General features: G+C 40.9%; 1 protein-coding gene across 1 annotated transcript; it reads right to left on the minus strand.

Annotated features, from left to right (window-relative positions):
• Window positions 1-7,128: 7,128 nt before the first annotated feature.
• LOC119737125 (substance-P receptor-like) lies at window positions 7,129-9,386 on the minus strand. Its single transcript, XM_038211228.1, has one exon. The coding sequence runs from the start codon at window positions 8,755-8,757 to the stop codon at window positions 7,720-7,722; it is 1,038 nt and encodes a 345-aa protein (XP_038067156.1). The 5' UTR covers window positions 8,758-9,386; the 3' UTR covers window positions 7,129-7,719.
• Between the last annotated feature and the right edge of the window lie 521 nt (window positions 9,387-9,907).

The raw sequence follows: 9,907 nt of genomic DNA on the forward strand, positions 1-9,907 counted from the left end.
ATCATCCAAGCACACTCTCGTCAGTGCTTGACCGTGGTCTTTCGTCATGGAGATTTCCACAACGACTGCCAATAAAAGTAGCCCTTTCTGTTATAAACAGTCCCCGTGTATCCTGCAATAAAGTACTTGGAGGAAACGCTCTGCTGATCATGTAGCATGCTCATTGCATGAAAACAACGCTCAGAGTGATATCCTGCACTGAAGTCAGCATCTTTTGACTCAGAATCAGATGAATTTGATTGGATGAAAGCTTGAATTAGAAAATAATCAGTGAGCAAAAGGCAATAACCTGCATATCTGGCTGTCACTTAGAGAGCTGCCATACGGCCTTCTTTGATGACTTGAGTAAAGAGATATTCTTCCGATGTTTAATCACTGTCTAATTTCTCCTGGATCAAGAATATCAAACGTTTGGGAATTGTTTTTAGAAAAGCTGGCTTTCTTTGCAACCTGTCGAAGCGAGGCATGCCAGATCTACTTCTGGATTCAAAATCTAATAACATTATTGACTGTTCAATCAATACACAGCAATTTAGCTTATTTCTACATCGTCCTTGATAATTGTCATTACCGTAATTTATCAAAACACAGTGACATTGTCTATGATAATGGTAAATAATATTAGGGACGATGAGATTAACGTGGGTGCCATTTTGTTGAGATTAATCGTACACTATCAAAAAGACATAAAAAAATAATTAGGTAAGAATTGTTAGGCGAAAAAAAAAGTGTCCGGTTTCTGGTATGCGCGCGCGTCGCCGTAGCCATGCGCGTCGGCAAAGTGAAAAAGTTTTTTTTTCAATGAAAGATGATGTCTCAAAACCGCCAAACTCACTGGTTTGACTGGAATCCTGCTGCTGCACAATTTTAACGTGTTTTGAGATTGGGTTATGGTCGAGGAATAAGCTTTATGTGGCCTCTCTGGACTCCCATATATTTGCACTAAGTTTAGTCTGGCACCATTTGCAGTCATCAGCCGACATTGGAAGCAAAAAAATCAGGTAAAAAAAAAAAAAAAAAACGCGTCGCCGCACCACTTTTTGGGCAAGCTCCATACCAGAAACCGGAGACTTTTTTTTTGGCCTATGTAAAATAAAACACAATTTCGGTAAAATTTATCGTGCAAAGTGTCCAGGTATTTCTAGGGCTTGGGGACGGCATAAAAATCACAAGAGCTTCGGAAAATGTTACCTTTAATGACCGAAATTAGCTGCGGCATACTCCCATCGTTGTAACAGATGTCACGGTGTTCTCCATCTTCACTTATGCTGTGCTTGTGCTGTGCTGCATCGCGTCACCGCACCGCGTGTACGTTTTTACCTTGTTTTGGTACGTTTTACCCAATTGCAGTACGTTTTTACATAATTAGGTAAACTGACTGCTTTATTTATTCAATATGTAATTTACAATTTACGTGTTTTCAAGGTACTTTCATGCGTGCATACTTGCCGTGGTCGAGCTGTGGGCCATGGGTTATACATCCTCATGTGTTCAGGGCATGGTCTGGGTCTCAGTTGCCCCAGGACATGGTCTGGGTGTCAGTTGCCCCAGGACATGGTCTGGGTGTCAGTTGCCCCAGGGCATGGTCTGGGTTTCAGTTGCCCCAGGGCATGGTCTGGGTGTCAGTTGCCCCAGGGCATGGTCTGGGTGTCAGTTGCCCCAGGGCATGATCTGTGTTTCAGTTGCCCCAGGGCATGGTCTGGGTGTCAGTTGCCCCAGGGCATGGTCTGGGTGTCAGTTGCCCCAGGGCATGGTCTGGGTGTCAGTTGCCCCAGGGCATGGTCTGGGTGTCAGTTGCCCCAGGGCATGGTCTGGGTGTCAGTTGCCCCAGGGCATGGTCTGGGTGTCAGTTGCCCCAGGGCATGGTCTGGGTTTCAGTTGCCCCAGGGCATGGTCTGGGTGTCAGTTGCCCCAGGGCATGGTCTGGGTGTCAGTTGCCCCAGGGCATGGTCTGGGTGTCAGTTGCCCCAGGGCATGGTCTGGGTTTCAGTTGCCCCAGGACATGGTCTGGGTTTCAGTTGCCCCAGGGCATGGTCTGAGTGTCAGTTGCCCCAGGACATGGTCTGTGTGTCAGCTGCCCCAAAATTAAGCAGAGCTTGGCATTCCTGATTCTTCCACCGTGCTGACTGCATGCCTGCCATTTTATCCGCTGTGTTACACAAAGTTGTTGTTCGAATGGAAGATCCTGATTCCAAGTTCCGTCCTTTTTGCACGAATGTTGGCTCTCTGTTTTAGGCTAAGACAACTCGACCGTGTCGCTTCAAAGGAAGACTAGACGGGGCCATCTGAGTGTTCCCCGATCTGCCTGCCTGACACCCTATTACCTGCTCCAGTGAGTCGGAGGCCCATCACTATCCTCGACGTCCAAGCCCGAGACGTCCGAGTGACCCAGCTCTACCCTAGACACAGCCACCAGCATCTCGCCCAAGACACAGCCACATCACCTTTCAAGACCCGCCAGTATACTTTTGTTTCACTGGATCGACAAATGACGAGAGTCGTCATTTCCACCCCTGTCTTCAATTGAACTTTTCGTCAACTAGTCTACTTCATCACATCGTTCTGCATACTCTTCAACTTCTCTACCATGATGGACTGCGATCTACCAAGGACGGACGCGTCGCGATTTCATTAGTACTTATAGTCTTGGCGCCTTGTTTTATGAGCCCTATCTTTGTATTCTAAATTTTACAGGATCCTGTGTTTTCTTTGAATTGATATTTAACTTCATTGCATTTTCATGTGTATTGCCATTGCTTGAGATCATTTTATTTCCAGCAATAAAACATATTTCATTGTGTACGTAAATCCTGAATTGCTCGGAAGTCAAGAGTTTTTTTCAAAAGGGAGTTAAATTAATATAAAATGTGGTTCCTGTTATTTTGAAATGTGAACCATGGGTTACACATATTTAAATTTAACACAACTTGTGTATTTTGTTCTGAGAGTGCAAGGACGTTGTCGGGGATGAAATTGGTATGGAAAAGGAAGGGGCGGGGTCTCAAGGAACGATGGGGGTGGGGGTAGCATCAGACATTCTTGTCTCCGACTTAGTAAACATGATTGTTGGTTCCTTTCCTGAATATTATTAATCAAAGATTTGCCGATTGCTACGTTTGGCAACATCTGTGCATATTCAATGATTAAAAAAAAGCCTTTTCGAGTAAATTTGAACTTATATCATTTTGGTATTGCCTGAAAATGTAGCGAGAAATCGCCAACCCCCCGGAAACTTCTATATTTAAACACAATTCATAAATATCTAAGACAGTTTACCCATTCCCATTGGTCGAAAGCCCGTCACGTGGCCGGTCTTAAACAGTTAATAAAAACCGGCTGGCTGGGCTTAAACTCTTTTCTTGTGTCACATGAAATTTGGACTCATATGAAGTCCGGTGCCTTTTACCGTTTTATTGGTTGAACGTTAACAATCTTTACCGTCGAAGGCATGCACAATACTACAAGTGAGTCAGTTTTTCATTGTCCTAAATTCACACCACACCGGCACAGCTGCGTTCTGCGCCATATCTTGCAGTACGCGCGACGCTTGCGCCAATTTCCTCATAACATAAGGTATTGTTTACATAACATTACATAGCTAGAGGGGCATTCCGAAAAACATGAAGTAAAATGGTTGAACAAAATCGTTTTTAACTTTTGACTTTTGTTGACATTTGGACCGAAACGTTTTTATTGTTTTGACCGAAAAGGTATTTTTGAATGGAATATGTGCTGGGCCGGTATTAAACACCATGTTTAAGACCGGTTTGGAGTTTGGAGTCTGGACCCTAGCCATCAGCTTCCAGACTCCAAATTGGTCTTAAACATGGTGTTTCGAACCGGCCAAGCCAGGGTGACCGTTTTAGCAGATTTACTGCTAGGTCTGACGGATTAAAAAAAAACAATCTAGGAGAATTTTGAAGTGCATCCAGGAGAATTGTGCGATCGTCATCTGGTCACCCTGGCAAAGCACACACTTATTTCCTTTATAATGTTTTTAAAAGAAAAATGAGTAAAAGAAAATAATAAATTAAATGAACCGCAAGACACACATTTTGCTATAAGTCAGTTTTTTGGCTACAAACATAGTTTTATTTCCGTCAAAGGATGAACTATCTGGTGGCACAAGCTTTCGGCTTTCACTTTTTACTCCTTTTTTACATTTTGGGGTGAGAGATAAAACCGAACAAGTTATTCATATGTACACCTTTGTTTGAACGACTTAGGAACCTTTTTTAAAGTTTCTTTGATGCCCGAACATAAAGCATTCAAATTTACACAAACTAATTTTTGGAACTGTACATAGCTCGCTTGTCCTAGTGCTTGACTCATCCCCGGGCTAAGCATATTTCCAAGATTGCAAATAATATTATATTTTTCTGCGACAAAATATTCAGTTGCATTTGACACAACTCTAAACCATGCATTTTTTTCATTGTTTTTGTTTTTACATTTTGTTATTTTTTTCTGTACAAGTTGATGTAATGAAATGCATGCATGTCTGTAGCAGTAATCGTCACAGACTAACTCATGCAATAGAATAAAATAAAAACTACATGTACATCATTCTAAAATAAGAAAACATTAAATTGACAAATTTGACATGTTACACGAAGAAAACGCTTGACAAAACAGACAAAACTTTCCATCTTTGAATGGAATCTTAATCTAAGGTGGTTAGGGCTAAAGCTCAAAAACTCATCAATCGTACTGATGCTTAGATAAATTATCTCATTCGATAATCAGATGCAGGTAGTAGAGGTCAATTGTTTGGTAAATCTGTTAGCAAAAAAGAAAAAGAAAAATCTAGGCTAATTTAATGGCGCTGAAAAGTAATGCCTACTACAGCAGAAACTTGTGCTAACCTTAAGCACTATTTCATGGCGTGGATTTGCTAACAGATGCGCGCATGGAGATTACTATGAAACATCACTAATTTAAGCCACTTTTTCCTCTGAGGTAAGCGTGCTTTTGCTGTGCTTACTGCTTATGGTATCCATGAAACAGATGGAGGCTTTGTTAGCAAGAAATTATGTGCTTAGTAGTGCTATGACCTTTGGCCCAAGGCTGATGCTAAGCACATGATTCTCTGCTAACAGAGCATCTGTGTATTTCATGCAGACAATAAGCAGTAAGCACAGAAAACGTACGGTTACCTCAGAGGAAAAAGTTGCTTAAAATTACTGAGGGTAACAGAAATCTCCATGCATACGTAACCGTTAGCACACCCACGCCGTGAAATAGTGCTGTTGGTTAGCCCAATTTTCTGCTATAGTTAGCAAAACTTTTTGGCATACTGTTAGGCTATGAAATAAGGCACAGAAACGAATACATTTTTAACGAAGTAAATTTACATACTTACAATGTCGTAACCCTAATGCAATTCCAAATTGAGATTTTGAAAAATTAACACAATATCCTTCAAATAGTTATAATTATAATAAATAATAAATAAAATAATTTTAAAAAAATAAAAAATAAAAAATAAAAAGCAAACGATGATAGCCTTCACTTCTATCCTACAATTTTATTGTTGGTCTAGAATATTTTGTCAATTTAAATTAGGAATATCTCAAACCTAGGGTGTGTATTTACGGGTAGTAGGGAATTGGATACCCGATTGAAAAAAATGCAGCCTGACATTTAAAACCTTTTTTTCCCTTCATTTTGGGACAATTTACTAATTAAAATGTACAGTTGGTTACAGGTACTCGATTCCACCATCTGTAACCGGTTCCTGACATAAGCGGTCGGGTACTCGGGTACCTGGTTCTGATGCACAGAGTGATATCCTGCACTGAAGTCAGCATCTTTTGACTCGGAATCGGATGATTTGATTGGATGAAAGGTTACAACCGAAATTAATGAGTGAGAGACAAAAGGCAATAATCTGCATGTCTGGCTGTCACTTAGAGAGCTGCCATACCGCCCTCTTTGATGTTTTGAGTAAAGCGATATCCTTCCGATCTTTAATCACTGTTTAATTCTCCAGGATCAAGAAGCATCAACGTTTTGTTTTAAAGAAAAGTGCATTGCCTTTCTTTGCAACCTGTCGATCGAGGCAAGATCTACTTCTAGATATAAAATCTAATAACATAATACTGCAGTACCTTCTGCTTAATAACAGAAACCAGCCGGTCAAATTAACCTAGAAAGCTGAGTGGTTGAGTGTTTATGATGTCTGCTTGAGTCACAACTGTAGCAGGTGGTTGTGGGTGTGAGTCCCACCCGATCAAGCGAGCTTGTAAATGTTCTTTCTTACAAGCTTTTGAACAACATGGACTAAACATACAGTGTTTATAAAATTATTTATGTGACGGGCATATCCAGATGATAAAATTTACATCTGCCAACACACACAAATCAATAATGCAAGACATTGCCTCGGACATTATTAATGTTATATTCAAGTCCTTGAATGCAACTTTTTAGTCTTTTGCGAAGAAGATGATAAAAAGTTTGATTTTTAAGAACTTTAATAACAATATTATATGTTGAACACAAGCAGCAACATTTACTTATTGGTTGAATAAATCACTGCTGGCTGATTGGTAAGTTACTATGCTACACTGTACTATCCTACATAGCTTAGAAATGGTGAACTTGTAGAATATAACCAATGCTGACTGTATTCATAGGGGAACCATCGCAATGTCAACTGTGTTAGCTCCATGGCTTTTGCGACAGCAACAAAAGGCTACCTTGAGTCCTTGTCGGAATTTCTTGTATTTAAACTCATAGATGATGGGATTAATGACTGAATTGAAATAAAACACAGAATGTGCAATTGCGTTGAAGTACTTGAAGCCTTTTGAATCACAAAATGGAAATTGGCTTCTGCAGAGAAGAAAACCTGTGTTAACTGGTGTCCATAGGATGATCAAAGCTCCTAAGACGATCGTAAGCATGCTGACAAGACGCTGTCTGGCAATCGCAAGATCATAGGCTGCTGCCCTTGCATGTTGCAGGTTCAGGGCTTTTGCTTGTCTTTTGAGAGTGACGTGTATCTTGTAGTAGGCCAAACTCATCAATGTAAGTGGCAGCAAGTATGATGACAAAAATGTATATACTCCTAGCAGAATATGCAAAGTATTGTCTTGTGATATTGTCAGTGTGATAAAGTGTTTGTTTAGATCTTTAATTACTGCTTAATATTTCTCCTCGATCATGAAGAACCAAAGTGTTTTTTAAAGGAAATTTCTTAGCCTTTCTTTGCAACCTGAGGCAAGATCTACTTCCGGATATAAAATCTAATAACATATTAATTGCAGAAACTTCTGCTTAATATCAGAAACAAACCAGCCCGTCAAACCTATAGAAAGCTGAGTGGTTGACATCTTTTGTTCACATGTCCACATGATGACTGTAAGACAAACTAACACAGTACATAATGCAAGACATTGCCTCGCACAATTAATATAATATAACCAGATTTAGCAAGTGCTTGCATGCAACTAATAGACTAAAGATGTTACCTCAGATATTGTTTTGTCATAGAGGTCCATAGACATAAACTCGTTTCTCACCGAGTTTTCTGAGACAATGATGATAAAAAGTGGAGTTTTAATAACAATTTTGTAAGTTGAACACAAGCAGCAACATTTACTTATGGTGGAATAAATCAGCGCTGGCTGATTGGTAAGTTACTATGTTACACTGTTCTATCCTACATAGTTTAGAAATGGTAAACTTGTAGAATATAACCAATGCTGACTGTATTCATAGGGGAACCATCGCAATGTCAACTGTGTTAGCTCCACGGCTTTTGCGACAGCAACAAAAAGCTACCTTGAGTCCTTGTCGGAATTTCTTGTATTTCAACTCATAGATGATGGGATTAATTACTGAATTGAAATAAAACACGACATGTGCAATTGCTTTGAAGTACTTGAAGCCATTTGAACCGCAGAAAGGAATTTGACCTCTATATGCTCCATGCACGCAGACAAGAAAAGTTATGTTAAGTGGTGTCCACAGGAGGATCAGAGCTCCGAAGACGATCGTTAACATGCTGACCAGACGCTGTCTAGCAATCACAAGATCATAGGCTGCTGCCCTTGCATGTTGCAGGTTCAGGGCTTTTGCTTGTCTTTTGAGAGTGACTTGTATCTGGTAGTAGGCCCAACTCATCCATGTTAGTGGTAGCAAGTATGATGAGACAGATATATATACTCGAACAAAACTACGAAATGCATCGTCTTGGTATTGAATAGTTGAGCAAGTCCCGTCTGGATCATTGCTGGATTTCAATATAAATAAAAGTGGTAACGAAAATAGAAATGATATCACCCAGATTAGACCAATCAGAGTTTTCATCCGTGTTGCTGTGAGTTTCCTTGCATACTGTAGTGGATGCACTAAAGCAACATATCTTTCTAATGTTACCACACAGAGATTGTAAGCAGATGCATACGACAAAGCCATTTCAAGAAAGTGAGATTGCAGGAATCGGCAGGAAAAAAACCTTCCACCAAAGGTTTTGGGCACATAGTCAATTATTTTACAGTCTTCATAATATATTAAACCATTAACAATACTCTCCAGACACGCCATCATATCGGCCACAGCCAAATTCACCAGCAGATAGTTTGTCATAGTGTGTAGGAACTTGACACGTAAAACAACGAAGCACACTAAGAGGTTTCCCAAGACACCAATGACTCCTTCCGCAATCAACAAATGGCAAACCCACTTTCCTATACCGGTAGTTGGCTCCGTATTGTTAAAGAGTTGCTGGGTTGAATTCATGGCTGACATTTTGGGGAATAATGCTGCTGGAAAAGATGTGTCCGATAAATATTTGGTCGTTAAATACTGTTGATACAATGTTCATAGAATTAAAGCTGGCCAAAACAATTGAAGGATTCTTTGGGCCAAAATATACTCATGGCCCTAAATCGACACTTGTTGATCATACAATGTACAATAGTGATGGAGTTTTTAGGGAGACAGACCTGTGTTCCAGAGCAACATCCAAGCACACTCTCGTCCGTGCTTTTTGGGGTTTTTCATCAAGGAGATTTCCACAATGACTGCCAATAAAAGTAGCCCTTTCTGTTAAGTTAAACAGTCCCCATGTATCCAGCAACAAAGCCTAACTTGGAGGCAACGCTCTGCTGATCATGTAGCATGCTCACTGCACGAAAACGACGCTCAGAGTGATATCCTGCACTGAAGTCAGTGTCTTTTGACTCAGAATCAGACGATTTCGATTGGATGAAAGCTTTAATTCGAAAATAGTGAGTGAGAGACAAAAGGCAATAACCTGCACGTCTGGCTGTCACTTAGAGAGCTGCCACACCGCCTTCTTTGATGACTTGAGTAAAGATATTCTTCCGATCGTTAATCACTGTTTAATTTCTCCTGGATTAAGAAGTACGTAGGTGTTTTTTTTTTTAAAGTGCATTGCCTTTCTTTGTAACCTATCGCAAAGCCTGCTGGTCAGACCATGGAGCTATGGTCAGACACTGCTGACACCAGCTGGATCTCATCATCACCAGAAGAACGGTTGTAGGCAATGTACAGTCCATCCGCAGTTGCCACAGTGCCGACTGCGACACAGACCACTCGCTTGTACTTAGCAAGAGCGTCCTGAAACGAAGGGGGTTGCACTACACCAATGCAAAGACACATGCATGCCCCGTATCAACGTTGGAAACGCCGCCAATGTCGACAGGACGCGTCAGTTCATCTCCACCTTGGAACAGATCCTTCCCAGAGTATGCAGAATTAAGCAAACTGGAATGGCATGCCAGCTGCAATCTTCAACTCAGCAGTAGATGCCTATGGGAGGAAGGAAAGGAAAAATGCAGACAGATACGAAGCCAACCTCACCATGATGGAGCCGGCCCTGACAGCTGCAAAAAAAGAAGGCTTTGTCAGCTACAAGCAGGACCCTGAACGCCCT

Source organism: Patiria miniata, unplaced genomic scaffold, assembly GCF_015706575.1.
Source record: "Patiria miniata isolate m_02_andy unplaced genomic scaffold, ASM1570657v1 HiC_scaffold_3, whole genome shotgun sequence".
Classification (NCBI taxonomy): domain Eukaryota; kingdom Metazoa; phylum Echinodermata; class Asteroidea; order Valvatida; family Asterinidae; genus Patiria; species Patiria miniata.